Here is a 21,788-nt window from a genome sequence, read left to right as displayed (position 1 = left end):
ATTGACGAGTTGCGTGCTGCATTGACGAGTCACACACTGCGTTGAGGGGTCGTGTGCTACGTTGAGGGGCCATGTGCTACATTGGGGGGCCTTGTGCTACGTTGAGGGGCCGTGTGCTGCGTTGCTGGGTCGCACGCTGCGTTGATGGTTCGCGAGCTGCATTGATGGGTCACGCGCTGCATTGATGGGTCGCGTGCTGCATTGATGGGTCGCGTGCTGCATTGACGGGTCGCGTGCTGCATTGACGGGTCACACACTGCGTTGAGAGGTCGTGTGCTGCGTTGAGGGGCCATGTGTCACATTGACGGGTCGCACGCTGCGCTGACGGGTCGTGTGCTGCGTTGACAGGTCGCACACTGCGTTGGTAGGCCGTGTGCTGCGTTGGTGCGCCGTGTGCTGAGTTGACTGGTCGCACGCTGTGTTGACAGGTCACACACTGCGTTGATGAGTCCCACACTTACCTCTACATTCATACTTGAGATCAGAAAAGAAGACCATCTCCTGCGAGAAGACGAAGAGCCCAAGTCGGCCCCCAGCGTAGGTTTTATCGTAGACGGGACCAGAATCTGCCATGATCTTCTTCCCCTCGTGCATCACCACCCTGGAATAATAATAATAATAATAAATAATCCATATTTGGAAAGCATAAACATATCACACCTTAAGGTTTCAAGGCGCTGGGGGCCGTGGAGGAGATTAAGTGAGCTATTGCCCGGAGTCACATGGTGCTGAGCTGAGTTGCTGCCAGCGCCGGGGATCGAATCTTGAGCCCGTGCTCTGGAGGCAGCCCTCTTGCTGATGCAGTACACCTCTCCCACAAAGTACCATCAGCGAACAACACTCAGCCATGCCCTTCCTTCTGTACTTTCCACTTCCCGACCGCACCACCCCAATCCTCCCGCATTAGAGGAGTCTCGTGAGTCGCTATGGACAAAACAAGGGGTCAATTCTGCGAGGTCACTTTCTCCACCCCTTGCATTTGGTACATTGATGTCGTTGCTGAAGGACATAGGCCTCGAGCACACCCCTAGTGCCACAGTGCTTACCGGATGAAGCCAGTCTTTGGCCTGTGGGTGAGGTGCCATCTGTAGGCAGTGAAGTCCTTCCAGCCGGTGTGCCGAGGGTCATGCCACAAGGTGCGAACCTGAGGAGCGCAAGAACTTGGTTAGTAACACGGTGTGTGCGAATCGCGAAGTCATCAGTACTCTGGATCCAGTGCTCCACGAAGGAAGAAGTTTCGCTATCTTGTGTCAGGTACTTTACTCTGCCCCTTACAAACAATAAATTGGTGATTGCAGATGACAAGGGAACGGGTGACGCTTTTAGCCACTGCCATCATAACCATAATGAGAGCTGCTTATTTTAGAGGGAAAATACATTCTCAGAAATGCCCCACTCACTACTGACCAGTGAACTTGCTCTAAAGAGAGCCCAAAAATGGGCTGCTACATTGCATTATATGAATCCCCCAAAACCCACCGTTGCTGTTGTGCCCACAGACCACCGATCTGTAGGACTGCTGTGTGGCAGACATCAGCAGGGCAGGTTAAACATGCTCTCTAGCGCAAGAGGGGAGACATAGCATGGTGAGTATTTCCTCTAAGATGGGGGTGGCTTACACCTTGTGACAAGAAACAGCCCCACTCTGGTCTCTAGCCACCACCTCATACCAGGCTCGCATGTGAAGATCGCCGGCTCGCTGAAGGAGTTGATCTCAGGAATGGTTGACAAGGGGCAGCGCACCCAACGCCTGCGAATGTATCCCTGTAACATGACGCGGCTTGTAGAGCTCCCACAATGGGACAGTTGTACTGGAAAACACTCTAGCATCAGCCACTCTGCTCACTTGTGACGACCAGAGTAAAGGTCTACACCACTAGTCATGGTCAGTTCTCCCACATCCCCAACACTTAGGAGCACATACATCAAAGGTTTTTGCGATCGCAAATGGTGCGATTCGCAAAAATCGGCCGTTTGCGATCGCAAATTAGCCTTTGGAGATGCATGAAAGTGTTTCCTATGCGCAATTTAAGAATTCGCAATTATTTGTGAATTCCTAAATTGCGATTGCATTTAAGAAATCGCAATCTGCGATTCCTTAAATGGAATGCTAGAAGCACTTTCAAATAGCAATTTCGCTATTTGAGACCGCAAATTACAGACAAATCAAACTTGTCTGTAATCTGCCAAAACTTTGAAAAATGCACTAAAATGCATTTTTTAAAGTTTTAGGTTACATACACATATGCCCTTGGGGCATGTGTGTGCGCATCATGGGTGCACCTCACAATTTCAGGGGTGCAACAGGGTGTCATTTTGACACCCTTGCACCCTTGAAATTGCATGAGCAATTTGCGAGTACCTACTGGTACTCGCAAATTGCGCATGCAATCTCCCATTCATTCCTATGGGCCTGTAGGCCCATAGGAATGAATAGGAAGGCATTCCTTAATTGTGACTCGCAATTTGCGAGTCGCAATTAAGGAATGTTTAGGAATCGCTATTTTTATAGCGATTCCTACATGCATAGGCTTTTGCGATTCCTTAATTGCGATTCCTTAATAATCGCAATTAAGGAATCGCAAAAGCCTTCCTTGATGCATGTGCCGGATAGGCCCTTATTTATGGGGATTTGCCATAGGACAGCACCGCAGTCCCCTTCCTGCGCAGGCCTGCACCGAAGTGGAAGGGCAGAGATGCACCGTATTTATGCAAAACGGTGCATTCCTGTCCTTTCTCCCTGTGCTGGCACCATTTCACCACCCAGCGCCAACACAGGCATCCTTGCAACATCGTGCAAGGGTGCCTCTGTTGCAGGCAGGATTGTCTCTGTGCAGGAAGGTGGCCCTTCCTGCACAGAAACAATCCTAAGAGGCGTTTTCCTCCTTCCGTGTGTGCTGCAGAATACAGTACACATGAAAAGAGGAAATAATTGGGAGAAATAAAGAATTTCTCCTTGTTACACCTCACCTTGGAAGGCGTAAGGATTTAGCACTTCTCCAGGTTTACATGCTCTTGTAAATCTGTGGCAGCGTAAAAATCCATGGGTGTAACACTGGGGAACACACTGCAACGCCCATGGAATGTGTCCCTGATGCAGAGTAAGCAAACCCCACGCATAGTGGCTTTGCGTAGCCTCATAAATATAATTTTTTAATTTACGCCTCCAGAGCGTAACAAAAAGTGATGCTCCGGCAATGCAGGGGGCTCATAAATATCCCCTTCATGCCTTACTAGACTCTACCTCCTCGGACCAATCATCACAATATGAAAGAGGCTTTGGCGCTCTTTACCTGGCCAGCAGTGTTGCCTGTGTGCCACAGGGCGTTGCGCAGGTGTTCGCCAGGGCCACTGGTGGAGTTCACCACTTTTATGGAGAGGCCGGAATAGCCCTGAGCCTTGGTCGGTGTGGTGTCCCAGTACGTCTGTGTGATCTGCTTCCACATCACAACGTAAAAGCGACTGCTGGACTGATAGCCAAACACGAAGCCAGCGTAGTCATCATCGCGCTCCGTGTTGATGAAGAAGGTGCCACTGAAGTCAACAGCATTGAACTCATCAAACCCTGAGGGACAAAACAATGTGTGTGAGACCGATGCTACCTGTGTTTGCTTTATTTTGCAGAAAGACACTCCGCATTCTTTAATAAGTAAATAACCACTTTTAGCTCAAATTATAATTACTAGCTGGCCTAGTTTAGTAAGATACACACTTTGCTAAAATATGGAGCTTTAGATACTACTTAACTCCATCTGTAATCTTGAGAACATTGTAAGGAATTACAAAAGATTCAGAGTCAGAAGTTACAGTAAAACTTCCAATTGAAGCATGAGCTAGTGCGGAAATCTACAGATCCACGAATTAGGCAAGCACTTCCTCGTCTCTGGTTGGTACCGATAGACACAGCGATTACTCTCTGACTCTGAAAGACACTGATAACTGGTCTCTGCTGACGTCCCAGTGTCCTGTGTGCGAGGCCAAGAGCTTCACCAAGTTCATCTTATACATTATAATGGCTCCTGCACAACCCAAGAGTCCTTCTCACATCCACCTACGGCTTCTACTCACCAACAGCAATGCCAGGATCACAGTTCACCGTCTGAACCAGCTCCTTCCCTTGGTGCCGGACAACCCAGTTGGGGTCAATCTGCGATGTTCCCTTGGGATCGAGAGGTACCATTTGGAACTTGCGGAAATCCGTCTCGCTGATTTCATAATTCTCAGGGCAGACATCATCGATATCCAGAACATTGTCCTTGTCAAAATCATCCTGGCAGACATCGCCACGACCGTCCGCTAACAAGAAAGAAATTTCACACGGAAGAACAATTGGTGAGACTGATGAAATTTAAGAGATTACATTCCTCAACCATGTGACTCTCAACTTAGGCTGAGCTTGGAGAATGTGATGAACCTCTTTGTAAACACGGCGCTACTCAACAGCCACTAACGCCACATTGTACAAGCTTTGGCGTCTGCCTTGTTCCCCACTTCTATACTTGGATGACTGCATGTAATGGATGAGTTTCTGAAAGGCGCTGCGCCACCACTCACAGCCGATGCAAAGAAAACCTTCCAAGCAACCAACCCCACTGGGGATTAAAGACAATTGTAATGTTGAAAACTATTCCACCGCCCAAATCAGAATGTGGCTCTTGGCCACTCGTTGAGTCTGTGCTTGAACGCATCTCATCCTGGAGACAGGCATGCTGGAGTGCCACGGCCTCTCAGAGTTTGTTCCAATAGAACCATCTCACTCACCATTAGTGTCCTTCTGATCGGGATTGAAGACCAGTCTACAGTTGTCCTTCTCATCTGGAATGCCGTCATTATCGTCGTCATGGTCACAGGCGTCCCCTTTGCCGTCCTTGTCATGATCAACCTGGTTGGCGTTGGGCACATAGGGACAATTGTCCAGGTTATTCTGGTGACCGTCTTCATCAATGTCTTCGTTGCTGTCGCACTTGTCGCCGATGAGATCAGAATCTGAATCCGTCTGCAGGAAAATATTTAGAATGTTATTAAAGTTGAAAGACTTCTTTCAATCTGATTTTGTACAGCAGAATATGAAATAGAAGAATATTGTGCTCTTTATACGAGGGGTGCTAGAAAACACCATTGACTTTAAGAGGAAGCTCATTTCATAAGGCACTGACTTGCTTCGGAGCTAGGTTCATGCTGTGACTTGGAGACCCCTAGACACCTGTACATCCCCCGTCTGATGTACATGTTCTTGTCGACCGTCTCCCAGTCCTCCAGGTAATGTATGGCACTCTGTTGCTTTCTAGCTATGTTCACGCTATCTAAAATACAAATATGTACATACAAGCAGGATCCATACAAACAAGCAGTATCCATACACACAAGCACGAGCCATACACACAAGCATGATCCATGCACACAAGCACGATCCATACATACAAGCAGGATCCAAACATACAATCAGGATCCAAACATACAAGCAGGATCCATACATGCAAACAAGCAAAGGGTACTATTGAGAAATGCATGCCCACCAAAATCTGACCGATGTATTGATTTCTAAAGAGCGATGGATGGTAAATAGTTGTTTCATTTTCAGGTCATAGCAGTGCAAACTCATCAGTGTACAGCAGACACTGCTCCACTCTTCAAGTTCTAACACCACATTTACTCCCGTACTAAGGCTTGTTTGTCCTGACGGACGCACTGGGTGGCAGAAGGCTCTCCTGCCCTGCTCCCAGTGCAAGTCTAGTCTCTAGGCATCTTGTTGTAGCCGTCCTACTAGTTCACGTCCTCCATGCAGGAATTTATGCCAACTAGCTAAAAGACAAGGTTTGTTTTGGCAGAACGATCTGATGCCTATGGTAAGAAATTATGGCTTCTTGATGAACGAGCTAACAGCAGAAAATTCTGACGCTCACTGGGGAAGGATATGAATCTGATTGGCTTAAGGATCTGAAGACAATTTACGGATCTGATGTTATCTGGTGGAAGTTCTTATGCTGATTGGCTGAAAGATCTGAAGTTCATTGGCTGAAGGATCTGAAGTTCATTGTCCGAAGGATCTGAAGTTCATTGGCCAAAGGATCTGAAGTTCATTGGCCAAAGGATCTGAAGTTCATTGGCTGAAGGATCTGAAGTTCATTGGCTGAAGGATCTGAAGCTCATTGGTTGAAGGATCTGAAGTTCATTGGTTGAAGGATCTGAAGTTTATTGGCCGAAGGATCTGAAGTTCATTGGCTGAAGAATCTGAAGCTCATTGGTTGAAGGATCTGAAGTTCATTGGCTGAAGGATCTGAAGCTCGTTGGTTGAAGGATCTGAAGTTCATTGGCTGAAGGATCTGAAGTTCATTGGCTGAAGAATCTGAAGCTCATTGGTTGAAGGATCTGAAGTTCATTGGCTGAAGGATCTGAAGCTCGTTCGTTGAAGGATCTGAAGTTCATTGGCTGAAGGATCTGAAATTCGTTGGCCGAAGGATCTGAAATTCGTTGGCCGAAGGATCTGAAGTTCATTTGTTGAACGATCTGAAGTTCATTGGCTGAACGATCTGAAGCTCATTGGTTGAAGGATCTGAAGTTCATTGGCTAAAGGATCCGAAGCCGATTGGCTGAAGGATCTGAAGCTCATTAGCTAAAGGATCTGAAGCTCATTGGTTGAAGGATCTGAAGTTCATTGGCTGAAGGATCTGAAGTTCATTGGCCGAAGGATCTGAAGTTCATTGGCCAAAGGATCTGAAGTTCATTGTCCGAATGATCTGAAGTTTCGTTGGTCGAAGGATCTAAAATTTATTGGCTGAAGGATCTGAAGCTGATTTGGCTAAAACCTATGAATTCCCATTGTTTTTATTTGGTGAGAAGAAATTGATCAACCGAAATATGACCAATAGGCTCAGAGTTTGCCATATTGATTAGTGGGTCTGAAAGTGTAGGTGAAGGAGAGTAGCCCTCAAGGCACGCGGATACAGAGTCTTTGAAGTCACGGTTTTACTCCTGCCCGAGGGATGATCCCACTGTAACCCACTCCACTCCGACATGAGAGACAAAGATGGGGGTATAACCTCAGCCCACTCCCAGGCAGATGCAACAGACGTGTCTTCACTGTTTATAAACCTCTGCACTTCTTCTTTTCACAATCTTTACTTCTGATTTACAAGTCTGCATTTACCAGTGCTTACTCACTGTAGCCAAAAGGCAGAGTCCCACCAGACAGACATAGTGGAGGAGAGTACCTCCAGACACGAGGCAGATGATGTAGAGTAGAGTAGAGTACCTCCAGACAACAGACAAAGTTCATCCAGGCAGAGGATGTAGAGTAGAGTAGAGTAGAGTACCTCTAGGCAAGAGGCAGGCATAGGGGAGACGGAAGGACAGAGTGAGGTGAAAGACATAGGGGAGATGGAAGGACACAGTGAGGTGGAAGGAAGGAGTGAGGTGGAAGGACAGAATGAGGTGGAAGGACAGAGTGAGGTGGAAGGACAGAGTGAGGTGGAAGGCATAGATGAGATGGAACGACAAAGTGAGGTGGAAAGACGGAGTGAGGTGGAAGGACAGAGTGAGGTGAAAGGACAGAGTGAGGTGAAAGGACAGAGTGAGGTGGAAGGCATAGGGAAGAGGGAAGGATGGAGTGAGGTGGAAGGCATAGGGGAGATGGAAGGATGGAGTGAGGTGGAAGTAGAGAGTGAGGTGAAAGGCATAGGGGAGACGGAAGGATGGAGTGAGGTGGAAGGACAGAGTGAGGTGGAAGGACAGAGTGAGGTGGAAGGATACAGTGAGGCGGAAGGACAGAGTGCGGTGGAAGGACAGAGTAAGGTAGAAGGACAGAGTGAGGTGGAAGGACAGAGTACGGTGGAAGGACAGAGTACGGTGGAAGGACAGAGTGCGGTGGAAGGACAGAGTGAGGTGGAAATACAGAGTGCGGTGGAAGGACAGAGTGCGGTGGTAGGACAGAGTGAGGTGGAAGGAATAGGGGAGATGAAAGGACGGAGTGAGGTGAAAGGACGGAGTGAGGTGAAAGGACAGAGTGAGGTGGAAGGACAGAGTGAGGTGGAAGAACAGAGTGGGGTGGAAGAACAGAGTGGGGTGGAAGAACAGAGTGGGGTGGAAGGACAGAGTGAGGTGGAAGGGATAGGGGAGATGGAAGGACAGAGTGAGGTAGAAGGACAGAGTGAGGCAGAACAACAGAGTGAGGTGGACGAACAGAGTGAGGCGGAAGGACAGAGTGAGGCGGAAGGCATAGTGGAGATGGAAGGACGGATTGATGTGAAAGGATGGAGTGAGGTGAAAGGATGGAGTGAGGTGAAAGGATGGAGTGAGGTGGATTGACAGAGTGAGATGGAAGAACAGAGTGAGGCGGAGGGACAGAGTGAGGTGGAAGGCATAGTGGAGATGGAAGGACATTGTGATGTGAATGGACAGAGTGAGTTGAAAGGATGGAGTGAGGTGAATGGACAGAGTGAGTTGAAAGGATGGAGTGCAGTGAAAGGACGGAGTGAGGTGGAAGAACGGAGTGAGGTTGATGGCATGGGGCGGTGGAAAGACACAAGAAGGTGGAAGGCACATGGGAGCCCATGGCTGGTGGCGTGTAGACTCGGCAAACAGGCCTGATGGACAGCATTGACTTACATTCATACCAGAGACGGGAACATTCCAGTGGTAATGGGCCGGGAAGCCCCTCCAGCCCTGCAGGCTGGCGCAGGCCTCCCCAAGCTACTTCTAACCTGAGAGTGGCACAGGTGGCGGGAGCCAGCTCAGGGAGGGGGTGGAATTAATGGGGAGGGCCAAGGTTAGTGAGGGAGAGGAGGGTGGTGTCTAGGATTCTGCACTCAAGTCAGACCACCCTTATGGACATAGTTACAATAAATTGGCGTAGGGCAGCGCTGCAAGTCATTTTGCTGTGCTTCCCTACACCAATTGGAAAGGACAGAAACGCAGCAGATTTACAAGATGCGGTGCATTCCTGTCCGTTCAGCCAGTGCCGGCACAAACATTGCAGCTGTGCGCCAACGCAGGCACCCTTGCACCATGGCGCGAGGGTGCCTGTGTTGGTTGCACATATATTTTTTTTGCGCAGGAAGACACCTTCGTGTACAAAAAATAATGAGAGGTACTTTCTGCTTTTCACAGGTGCTGCAATACGAGGAGAAATGTAAGCATTTCTCCATGTTACGCCTGCTCTGGGGGTGTACGTTTTTGGCGCTGCCGCAGATACATGCTATGTTGTAAATCTGGGGCAGTGTCAAAAACCATGGGTGTTGCGTGGGAACACCCACAGTAACACCTATGGCAGACCTCCCTGCCATAATGTAAAGCAAACCAACTATGTGGCCTCACACCTCACCTACAAGGCCATGTAAAGCCACGCAGGCTGGCTATGCGAGACCTCGTACAGTGTGCCACCGGAGCGTCAAAAAAAGTGAAGCTCCCATGGTGCAGGGACTTGTAAATCTGCCCCTTAGTCTTTGTACATGTGAGCTAGTGTTAGAGGTGAGCCAGCCACTGAGAGGTCAAGCCAGATGCCTGGTTCAGCTCAAGGTCTCTTGGAACCTCGAGCTAGAGGCCGGGATCAGCTCGAGGTCTCTTGGAACCTCTTCTAACCTCGAGCCAGAGCCTGGTTCAGCTCGAGGTCTCTTGGAACCTTGAGCCAGAGCCTGGTCCAGCTCGAGGTCTCTTGGAACCTTGAGCCAGAGCCTGGTTCAGCTCAAGGTCTCTTGGAACCTTGAGCCAGAGCCTGGTCCAGCTCGAGGTCGCTTGGAACCTCAAGCCAGAGCCTGGCTCAGCTCGAGGTCTCTTGGAACCTCTTGGAACCTTGAGCCAAAGCCTGGTTCAGCTGGCGATCTCTTGGAACCTTGAGCCAGAGCCTGGTTCAGCTCGAGGTCTCTTGGAACCTTGAGCCAGAGCCTGGTTCAGCTTGAGGTCTCTTGGAACCTCGAGCCAGAGCCTGGTCCAGCTCGAGGTCTCTTGGAACCTCGAGCTAGAGCCTGGTTCAGCTCGAGGTCTCTTGGAACTTCTTGGAACCTTGAGCCAGAGCCTGGTTCAGCTTGAGGTCTCTTGGAACCTCGAGCCAGAGCCTGGTCCAGCTCGAGGTCTCTTGGAACCTCAAGCCAGAGCCTGGTCCAGCTCGAGGTCTCTTGGAACCTCTTGGAACCTTGAGCCACAGCCTGGTTCAGCTCAAGGACTCTAGATACCTCGAGCCAGACCCTGGTTCAGCTCGAGGTCTCTTGGAACCTCGAGCCAGACCCTGGTTCAGCTCGAGGTCTCTTGGAACCTTGAGCAAGAGCCTGGTCCAGCTCGAGGTCTCTCGGCACCTTGAGCCAGAGCCTGGTTCAGCTCGAGGTCTCTTGGAACCTTGAGCCAGAGCCTGGTTCAGCTCGAGGTCTCTTGGAACCACTTGAAACCTTGAGCCAGAGCCTGGTTCAGCTCGAGGTCTCTTGGAACCTCGAGCCAGAGCCTGGTCCATCTCGAGGTCTCTTGGAACCTCGAGCCAGAGCCTGTTCCAGCTCGAGGTCTCTTGGAACCTCGAGCCAGAGCCTGGTTCGGCTTGAGGTCTCTTGGAACCTCTTGGTACCTCGAGCTAGAGCCTGGTTCAGCTCGAGGTCTCTTGGAACCTCGAGCCAGAGCCTGGTTCAGCTCAAGGTCTCTTGGAACCTCGAGCCAGAGCCTGGTTCAGCTCAAGGTCTCTTGGAACCTCGAGCCAGAGCCTGGTTAAGCTCAAGGTCTCTTGTAACCTCTTGGAACCTCGAGCCAGAGACCTGCCACATGATCACCCTGTGTGATCCTAAGCAAATACTTTCACGAAGCCTCTTATTGTTTCATTATAAAATTTGAGAGTAACTTCCACCGGTTCTAAACAAGACCCTTGGAAGCAGACTACATGCCCGGAAGGAACCCTACCATCGATGCATGAGCCACTCACCTGCTCCGGGTTGTGCTCTAGGGGGCAGTTGTCACACTGGTCTCCAACTCCATCGCGATCAGTGTCCTTCTGGTCCACGTTGTACACATAGGGGCAGTTGTCTCTCTCGTTGAGGATTCCTGTGGAAGGACATGAAGGGGAAGGCTGTCAGCTCAATGACTGCCACTAGTGACTGCACAACAGCCCACATCAACCACACACAGCCAGGACTGAGGCAGGCGACCACCACACATATCCATGACGCAGCCAAAACCAACCACACACAACCAGGACAGAGGCAGGCGACCACCACACACAACCAGGATGCAGTCACACACCGACCACACACAACCAGGACAGAGGCAGGCGACTACCACACACAACCAGGACGCAGTCACACTCCGACCACACACAACCAGGACAGAGGCATCCGACCACCACACACAGCCACACACAACCAAGACAGAGAGAGGCGACCACCACATACAGCCAGGATGCAGCCACACATCAACCACATACAGCCAGGACTGAGGCAGGCGACCACCACACACAACCAGGACGTGGTCACATCGACCAAACACAACCAGGACAGAGGCATGCGACCACCACACACAGCCAGGACATGGCCACACCGACCAAACACAACCAGGACAGAGGCATGCGACCACCACACACAGCCAGGACACGGCCACACTGACCACACACAACCAGGACTGAGGCAGGTGACCACCACACACAACCATGACACAGTCACACACCGACCACACACAGCCAGGACTAAGGCAGGCGACCACCACACACATCCATGACGCAGTCACACACCGACCACACACAACCAGGACGTAGCCATACCGACCACACACAACAAGGACTGAGGCAGGCGACCACCGCACACAACCAGGACGTGACCACACCGACCACACACAGCCAGGACTGAGGCAGGCGACCACCACAAACAACCAGGACGTGGCCACACCGACCACACACAACCAGGACAGAGGCAGGCGACCACCACACACATCCAGGACAGAGGCAGGCGACCACCACACACATCCATGACGCAGTAATACACCAACCGCACACAACCAGGACTGAGGCGGCGACCACCACACACAACCAGGACACAGTCACACACCGACCACACACAACCAGGACAGAGGCAGGCAACCACCACACACAGCCAAGACAGAGAGAGCCGACCACCACACACAGCCAGGATGCAGCCACACATCAACCACACACAGCCAGGACTGAGGCAGGCGACCACCACACACAACCAGGACGTGGCCACACCAGCCCCACACAACCAGGACAGAGGCAGGCGACCACCACACACAGCCACACACAGCCAAGACAGAGAGAGGCGACCACCACCCACAGCCAGGATGCAGCCACACATCAACCACACACAGCCAGGACTGAGGCAGGCGACCACCACACACAACCAGGACGCGGCCACACCAACCACACACAACCAGGACAGAGGCAGGCGACCACCACACACAGCCAGGACGCGGCCACACTGACCACACACAGACAGGACTGAGGCAGGCGACCACCACACACATCCATGACGCAGTCACACACCGACCGACCACACACAACCAGGACACAGCCACACCGACGACACACAACTAGGACTGAGGCAGGCGACCACCACACACATCCATGACACAGCCACACCGGCCACACACAGCCAGGACAGAGGCAGGTGACCACCACACACTACTAGGACGGAGGCAGGCGACCACCACACACAACCAGGACGCGCCACAGCGACCATACACAATCAGGACAAAGGCAGGCGACCACCACACACAACCAGGAAGCAGCCACACACTGACCACACACAACCAGGACAGAGGCAGGCAACCACCACACACATGCATGACGCAGCCACACCGACCACACACAACCAGGACAGAGGCAGGTGACCACCACACACAACCAGGACACAGCCACATATCGACCACACAGAGCCAGGACAGAGGCAGGTGACCACCACACACAACCAGGACGTGGCCACACCGACCACACACAACCAGGACTCGGCCACACTGACCACACACAACCAGGATGCAGCCACTTCAACCACACACAGCCAGGACTGAGGCAGGCGACCACCACACACAACCAGGACTGAGACAGGCGATCACCACACACAGCCACACACAGCCAAGACAGAGAGAGGCGACCACCACACACACCCAGGACGAGGCCACACCGACCACACACAACCAGGACTGAGGCAGGCGACCACACACACAACCAGGACGCAGTCACACACCGACCACACACAGCCAGGACTGTGGCAGGTGACCACCACACACAACCAGGACATAGCCACACCAACCACACACAACCAGGACAGAGGCAGGCGACCCCCACACACAACCAGGACGCGGCCATGCTGACCACACACAACCAGGACTGAGGGAGGCGACCACCACACACAGCCAGGTCGCAGCCACACATCGACACATAGCCAAGACAGAGAGAGGCAACCACCACACACAACCAGGACGGGGCCACACCGACCACACACAACCCGCACTGAGGCAGGCGACTACCACACACAACCAGGACGCAGTCACACACCGACCACACACAACCAGGACAGAGGCAGGTGACTACTACACACAGCCACACACAGCCAAGACAGAGAGGCGACCACCCCACACAGCCAGGATGCGGCCACACCGACCACACACAACCAGGACAGAGGCAGTCAACCACCACACACAGCCAAGACTGAGGCAGGGGACAATCACACACAACCAGGACACGGCCACACCAACCACACACAACCAGGTCAGAGGCAGGTGACCACCACACACAACCAGGACGTGGCCACACCGACCACACACAGCCAGGACTGAGGCAGGTGACCACCACACACATCCATGACACGGCCACATCAGCCACACACAAACAGGACTGAGACAGGCGACCGCCACACACAACCACACACAGCCAAGGCAGAGAGAGGTGACCACCACACAACCAGAATGCGGCCACACCGACCACACACATCCAGGACTGAGGCAGGTGACCACCACACACAGCCAAGACAGAGAGAGGCGACCACCACACACAGCCAGGACATGGCCACACCGACCACACACAACCAGGACTGAGGCAGGTGACCACCACACACAGCCACACACAGCCAAGACAGAGAGAGGCGACCACCACACACAGCCAGGACATGGCCACACCGACCACACACAACCCGGACTGAGGCAGGTGACCACCACACACAGCCACACACAGCCAAGACAGAGAGAGGCGACCACCACACACAGCCAGGACGCAGCCACACATCGACCACACAGAGCCAGGACAGAGGCAGGGGACCACCACACACAGCCAGGACGCCTCCACACATTGACCACACACAGCAAGGACTGATGCACAACATCCAGACAAAGGCATACAACAACCACACACAGCCAGTACAGGTGCACAGACACACCACACATGAGGACGTGCACACACAATCACCACATACATCAATGAAAGAGGCACAGATCCAGCACATGCACCCAGGACAGCTGCAGAGACAGAGACCACCACTAACACAGTCACGTGAACATTGCAGCAAGGATGCATGCATGTTCAGTTTTACACTGACATCCTGCTGAGCGAAAGAGAGAGGGCGCGGGCGTGGCCTACCATCGCCATCAATGTCCACGGCGCAGGCGTCGCCTTCTCCGTTGCTGTCCGTGTCCATCTGGTCTGGGTTGTGGTTGTAGGGGCAGTTGTCACAGCGGTCACCCACGTCATCGCGGTCGTAGTCGTACTGCTCAGGGTTGTAGATGAACGGGCAGTTATCCTGCAACGGGAAGGAGGGTTTGTGTTTATGTGTATTAGTGTAAGGGAGGGCTTGTGTTAATGTGTGTGGGTGCAAGGGAGGGTTTGTGTTAATGTGTACTAGTGCAAGGGAGGGCTTGTGTTAATGTGTATTAGTGCAAGGGAGGGTTTGTGTTAATGAGCGTGGGTGCAAGGGAGGGTTTGTGTTAATGTGCATGGGTGCAAGGGAGGGTTTGTGTTAATGTGTGTGGGTGCAAGGGAGGGTTTGTGTTAATGTGTGTGGGTGGAAGGGAGGGTTTGTGTTAATGTGTATTAGTGTAAGGGAGGGTTTGTGTTAATGTGCATGGGTGCAAGGGCGGGTTTGTGTTAATGTGCGTGGGAGCAAGGGAGGGCTTGTGTTAATGTGTGTGGGTGCAAGGGAGGGTTTGTGTTAATGTGTGTGGGGGCAAGGGAGGGTTTGTGTTAATGTGCGTGGGTGCAAGGGAGGGTTTGTGTTAATGTGTACTAGTGTAAGGGAGGGCTTGTGTTAATGTGTGTGGGTGCAAGGGAGGGTTTGTGTTAATGTTTATTAGTGTAAGGGAGGGTTTGTGTTAATGTGCGTGGGTGCAAGGGCGGGTTTGTGTTAATGTGCGTGGGAGCAAGGGAGGGCTTGTGTTAATGTGTGTGGGTGCAAGGGAGGGTTTGTGTTAATGTGTGTGGGGGCAAGGGAGGGTTTGTGTTAATGTGTGTGGGGGCAAGGGAGGGTTTGTGTTAATGTGCGTGGGTGCAAGGGAGGGTTTGTGTTATGTGTACTAGTGTAAGGGAGGGCTTGTGTTAATGTGTGTGGGTGCAAGGGAGGGTTTGTGTTAATGTGTATTAGTGTAAAGGAGGGTTTGTGTTAATGTGTGTGGGTACAAGGGAGGGTTTGTGTTAATGTGCGTGGGAGCAAGGGAGGGCTTGTGTTAATGTGTGTGGGTGCATGGGAGGGTTTGTGTTAATGTGCGTGGGTGCAAAGGAGGGTTTGTGTTAATGTGTGTGGGTGCATGGGAGGGTTTGTGTTAATGTGTGTGGGTGCAAGGGAGGGTTTGTGTTAATGTGTGTGGGTGCAAGGGAGGGCTTGTGTTAATGTGTGTGGGTGCATGGGAGGGTTTGTGTTAATGTGCGTGGGTGCAAAGGAGGGTTTGTGTTAATGTGTGTGGGTGCATGGGAGGGTTTGTGTTAATGTGTGTGGGTGCAAGGGAGGGTTTGTGTTAATGTGTGTGGGTGCAATGGAGGGTTTGTGTTAATGTGCATGGGGCAAGGGGCAAGGGAGGGTTTGTGTTAATGTCTATTAGTGTAAGGGAGGGTTTGTGTTAATGTGCGTGAGTGCAAGGGCGGGTTTGTGTTAATGTGCGTGGGAGCAAGGGAGGGCTTGTGTTAATGTGTGGGTGCATGGGAGGGTTTGTGTTAATGTGTGTGGGTGCAAGGGAGGGTTTGTGTTAATGTGTGTGGGTGCAAGGGAGGGTTTGTGTTAATGTGTGTGGGTGGAAGGGAGGGTTTGTGTTAATGTGTATTAGTGTAAGGGAGGGTTTGTGTTAATGTGCATGGGTGCAAGGGCGGGTTTGTGTTAATGTGCGTGGGAGCAAGGGAGGGCTTGTGTTAATGTTGTGGGTGCAAGGGAGGGTTTGTGTTAATGTGTGTGGGGGCAAGGGAGGGTTTGTGTTAATGTGTGTGGGGGCAAGGGAGGGTTTGTGTTAATGTGCGTGGGTGCAAGGGAGGGTTTGTGTTAATTGTACTAGTGTAAGGGAGGGCTTGTGTTAATGTGTGTGGGTGCAAGGGAGGGTTTGTGTTAATGTTTATTAGTGTAAGGGAGGGTTTGTGTTAATGTGCGTGGGTGCAAGGGCGGGTTTGTGTTAATGTGTGTGGGTGCAAGGGAGGGTTTGTGTTAATGTGTGTGGGGGCAAGGGAGGGTTTGTGTTAATTTGTGTGGGGGCAAGGGAGGGTTTGTGTTAATGTGCGTGGGTGCAAGGGAGGGTTTGTGTTATGTGTACTAGTGTAAGGGAGGGCTTGTGTTAATGTGTGTGGGTGCAAGGGAGGGTTTGTGTTAATGTGTATTAGTGTAAAGGAGGGTTTGTGTTAATGTGTGTGGGTGCAAGGGAGGGTTTGTGTTAATGTGCGTGGGAGCAAGGGAGGGCTTGTGTTAATGTGTGTGGGTGCATGGGAGGGTTTGTGTTAATGTGTGTGGGTGGAAGGGAGGGTTTGTGTTAATGTGTATTAGTGTAAAGGAGGGTTTGTGTTAATGTGTGTGGGTGCAAGGGAGGGTTTGTGTTAATGTGCGTGGGAGCAAGGGAGGGCTTGTGTTAATGTGTGTGGGTGCAAGGGAGGGTTTGTGTTAATGAGTATTAGTGTAAGGGAGGCTGTGTGTTAACCTGCGTGTGGGAGCAAAAGTGTGGCCTAGTGTGTGTAGGTGCAAGTGAGGCTGTGTGTTAACCTGCGTGTGGGTGCAGGCGAGAGAGGCTGCCTGGTAATTTGCCATGCGTTGGGGCATGCACACAGCAAGGGTGTGCACCACCAGACCAACCTGCTTAGAGGCCCTGTGTCCATACGGCCAGCGTGTGCACACCTGACACAGTCCCACACACACGGTGTCTGCCCATGTGTCCCAGGGGTGCGGAGTCTGTGCCCGCAGCTCTCTACCACCCTCCTGGTGCAGGGGGGCAGTGCCACCCATGTGCTAGAATGCCTTCACCGGAGCCCAGGAAGGCAATGTTTGCGTGTGTAACTCCGCACCCACCCGCCATGTCCAGCTCACACGCAGCCACGAGTCGTGAAAGGAGAGGCAAGGAATTGTTGAAAAAGTTCAAAGGTCATTCAAAGTGCCCCCAAATCCCCAGAGAAGCAACCTCTTCAACCAGCTGCGTTGGCACCATCTCAGCGAAGGATGCGCTGCGGCCGGACACACAAGCTCTCTTTTCAGACGGTGTGAGGGGCCCCAGAGCACACACAGAGCAGAGACTCGCTTCAAGGCGCTGGGAGTGGCTGAAGACCCTGCCTGAGACAGGGGCCGAGAGTCCTGGGGACAGTGGGCTCTGTCTGCCCACAGCAGCCCCGAGCAGGGGCCCCACACGTGGGGCAGGGATGAGGGGCCCCAGAGCACACACAGAGCAGAGACTCGCTTCAAGGCGCTGGGAGTGGCTGAAGACCCTGCCTGAGACAGGGGCCGAGAGTTCTGGGGACAGAGGCATCTGTCTGCGCAGAGCAGCTCCGAGCAGGGGCCCCACACCAGGAGCAGAGAGATGAGGTGTCTAGGGGGTGGCGGGGGAGCGAAGCCCCCCAAGGAGCCGTACCGTGGACGAAGCCCCCTGGGCTGCAATGTGTGTGGAAGGTCGAGAGTCTCAGGGACAGTGAACTCTGCGCAGAGGAGAGGGTGTGTGGGGGAGGATGAGAGGACCCTTGGGGAGCATGCTCAGGGTCGGGTGACTCGGGTCAGAGGTCAGGGAAGAGGTCCCGACTTACCCTGTCATCGGGAATACCGTCGTTGTCGTCATCGCTGTCGCAGGCGTCGCCGATGCCGTCTTTGTCGTAGTCCTCTTGCCCCGAGTTGGGCAGGTTGGGGCAGTTGTCCTGGAGAGAGATGGGGAGAAGTCAACAAGAGGAGCCACAAACCACGCCCCCGCGCCCCAGCACCCGCGCCCCAGCAGCGTCATAGGAGGATCTTGGCCCTGGGGACCATGGGCCAGTCTGTGGGACTCGCCCCCGGGCCAGCAGCTTGGGTTAGTGAGTGGCCACATCACACTCCATCACAGCCAGCATCACTGCACGTCACTTCCGGAGCTCAGACCACCTCTGACCCAAGCCCTCACCCCACAAAAAGCTCTCAAGCAGCTGTGGCCGAGGGGGCTTCACTGGTCTGTGGCAACAACGCCTACTGTGGCGGTGTTTACCCTCTCCTGCTCTACGTCACTTTACCCTCTCCTGCTCTACGAACCTTCATTGGGGCAGATTTACAAGACCCTAGCGCCGACTTTACGACGCCGTTGCGTCACTTCTGTGACGCAGCGGCATCCTAAACAATGCGCCACGTTGCGACATATTTACAACGTGACGTGTCTAGGGAGATGCGTCACGTTGTAAAGCCCTGCGCTACATTATACCTGCGTCAGGTATCATGTATGCAGGGTGGGCGTTCCGTCGCAAGGAAGCGTCGTATAAGTGAGATTTCACGGAGTCACTTTTATGACACCACTGCGCCAAAACCTAACGCCTGCTTGAAGCAGGCGTAAGGTGTGACGCAGCATGGTCGGAATAGGCCTGCCTGACCATTTCTGGAGTTGCGTTGTGCTTACGACATGACTCCAGCAATGCGTTGCCTTTCCGACAAAAGGTGCATCACGCATCTGTCTGTCCACGGTGCTCCGCATTGTGAATGCAACACATCCATGGTGGCGCAAGGCTATGTTTCCGTCACGCACATGAACTGGCGCATCTCTTCAAATATGCAGAGATGCGCCAGTTCTTGTAAATCTGCCCCATCGTCTCTAAGGGGCATATGTACAAGCCCTTATTGCCACAGGAACGTCACAACGTCACTTTTAGTGACGTTATGGTGGCGAAAGGGGCTTCGCCTTATTAACAAGGCAGCATTATAAGGCCCCCTTCCACGCTATACTGAGTGTGAAAGGGGAGGGCAATGGGTGCTGCGGTTGGCGTTGTGCCGCAACACCCATTGAATTTGATGCTGCCCCATATTTACAAGGGTGGCATAAATATGGGGCACCGCCAGAATTAAGACCAAAAAAAACCCAGGCTGTTTCCATGTGTGCTGCGTTGTGCAGCACATATAAAAACAGCAAATTGCCATTGATTGCTCATGTGCAGGAAGGTGACCCTTTCTGCACATAAACAATGAATACAAAAATGCAATTTTGCAACTTGTATGTGTGCTGCATTAAGCAGCACACATAGAAGTGACAAAACACCATTTAAAGATTGTTTATGTGCAGGAAGGTAGACCTTTCTGCGCATAAACAATCTTCCTGTCAACGCAGACACCCTGGCACTATGGTGCAAGGGTGCCTGCGTTGGCGCTAGGCTACTATGTTTAGTGCCAGCGCAGGGGGAAACGCAGGGCTGCACCATATTGTTGTAAATATGGTACAGCCCTGCAAGCCCTGCGTTTCTGAAGTGGCGGAGTGCGGCGGTAAGCCAGGAAGGCTAACGCCGCACTCAGTCACTTGGTTGTGAATATGCCCCAAGTGTCTTTACTGTCGCCTCTTTTAAGTGCCTTACCGTCTCCTGCTCTACGTCACTTTACCATCTCCTACTCCAAGCACCTTTACTGTCTCCTGCTCTACATGACTTTACCGTCTCCTGCTCTATGTGACTTTACTGTCTCCTGCTCTACGTCACTGTACCGTCTCCTGCTCTAAGCACCCTTACCATCTCCTGCTCTACATGATTTTACCGTCTCCTGCTCTACGTCACTTTACCGTCTTTTGTCTTACGTGTCTTTAGCGGCTCCTGCTCTAAGTGTCTTGAGAGGCTCATGCTGTTGGTGCCTTTACCAGCTCATGCTGTACTCTCTTTATGAGCGGCTGCTGTACTCTCTTTACGAGCGGCTGCTGTACTCTTTTTACCGGCTCCTGCTGTACTGACTTTACCGGCTCCTGCTGCACTGACTTTAACGGCTCTGGCTGTACTGTCCTTACCGACTCCTGCTGTACTCTCTTTACCAACTCCTGCTGTATGCGTGTTTACCAGCTCCTGCTGTACTCTCTTTACCGGCTCCTGCTGTACTGATTTTACTGGCTCCTGCTGTACTGACTTTACCGGCTCTTGCTGTACTGACGTGGCTCCTGCTGTACTGACTTTACTTGCTTCTGCTGTACTTACTTTACCGACTCCTGCTGTACTGTCTTTAACGGCTCCGGCTGTACTGTCTTTACTGACTCCTGCTGTACTTACTTTAGCGGCTCCTGCTGTACTGACTTTAGCGGCTCCTGCTTTACGTGTCATTAGCGGCTCCTGCTCTACATGTCGTTGGGGCTCCTGCTCTACTCATCTTTAGCAGCACCTGCTCTACGTGTCTTTAGCGGCTCCTGCTCTACATGTCGTTGGGGCTCCTGCCCTACTCATCTTTAGCGGATCCTGCTCTACATGTCTTTAGCGGCTCCTGCTCTACATGTCTTTAGCTGCTCCTGCTCTACTCGTCTTTAGCGGCTTCTGCTCTACTCGTCTTTGGCGGCTCCTACTCTACGTGTCTTTAATGGCTCCTGTTCTACGTGTCTTTGGCGGCTCCTGCTCTAGGTGTCTTTGGTGGCTCCTGCTCTACGTGACTTTAGCGGCCATGCTCTACGTGTTTTTGGTGGCATCTACTCTACGTGTCTTTGGCAGCTCCTGCTTTACTTATCTTAGGCGGCTCCAGCTCTACGTGTCTTTGGCGGCTCCTGCTCTACATGTCGTTGGCAGATCCTGCTCTACATGTCTTTGGCAGATCCTGCTCTACTCGTCTTTAGCGGCTCCTGCTCTACTCGTCTTTAGCGGCTCCTGCTCTACGTTTCTTTGGAGGCTCCTGCTCTACTCGTCTTTAGCAGCTCCTGTTTAGCGGCTCCTGCTCTACTCGTCTTTAGCGGATCCTGCTCGACTCGTTTTTAGCAGCTCATGCTCTACTCGTCTTTAGCAGCTCCTGCTCTACTCGTCTTTAGCGGCTCCAGTTTAGCGGCTCCTGCTCTAATTGTCTTTAGCGGCTCCTGCTCTACTAGTCTTTAGCGGTTCTTGCTCTACTTGCCTTTGGTAGCACCTACTCTACGTGTCTTTAGCGGCACCTGCTCTACATGACTTTAGTGGCTCCTGCTCTAGGTGTCTTTAGCGGCTCCTGCTCTACTCCTCTTTAGCGGCTCCTGCTCTACTCATCTTAAGCGACTCCAGTTTAGCGGATCCTGCTCTAATTGTCTTTAGGGCTCCTGCTCTACTTGTCTTTAGCGGTTCTCACTCTACTTGGCTTTGGTGGCTCCTACTCTACGTGTCTTTAGTGGCACCTGCTCTACATGACTTTAGCGACTCCTGCTCCGCATATCTTTAGCGGCTCCTGCTCTACATGTCTTTAGCGGCTACTGCTCTAAATGTGTTTGGCAGCTACTGCTCT

General features: G+C 52.2%; 1 protein-coding gene across 2 annotated transcripts in view; it reads right to left on the bottom strand.

The window, feature by feature from the left end:
* THBS1 (thrombospondin 1) overlaps positions 1–21,788 on the bottom strand; it is a 106,989-nt gene that overhangs the window by 5,824 nt on the left and 79,377 nt on the right. For both annotated transcript variants that reach the window (XM_085627474.1, XM_085627475.1), the window contains exons 14-21: positions 18,161–18,268; positions 14,549–14,708; positions 10,895–11,013; positions 4,762–4,996; positions 4,069–4,296; positions 3,294–3,565; positions 1,047–1,144; positions 462–601 (exon numbers count right to left, since the gene is read on the bottom strand). In XM_085627474.1, the coding sequence (XP_085483600.1) occupies positions 462–601; positions 1,047–1,144; positions 3,294–3,565; positions 4,069–4,296; positions 4,762–4,996; positions 10,895–11,013; positions 14,549–14,708; positions 18,161–18,268 (1,360 nt within the window). The remainder of the gene's footprint in view (positions 1–461; positions 602–1,046; positions 1,145–3,293; positions 3,566–4,068; positions 4,297–4,761; positions 4,997–10,894; positions 11,014–14,548; positions 14,709–18,160; positions 18,269–21,788) is intronic.

The sequence above is a fragment of the Triturus cristatus genome, chromosome 9 (assembly GCF_964204655.1).
Source record: "Triturus cristatus chromosome 9, aTriCri1.1, whole genome shotgun sequence".
Classification (NCBI taxonomy): domain Eukaryota; kingdom Metazoa; phylum Chordata; class Amphibia; order Caudata; family Salamandridae; genus Triturus; species Triturus cristatus.
This window is presented reverse-complemented; position numbering and strand designations above follow the sequence as displayed.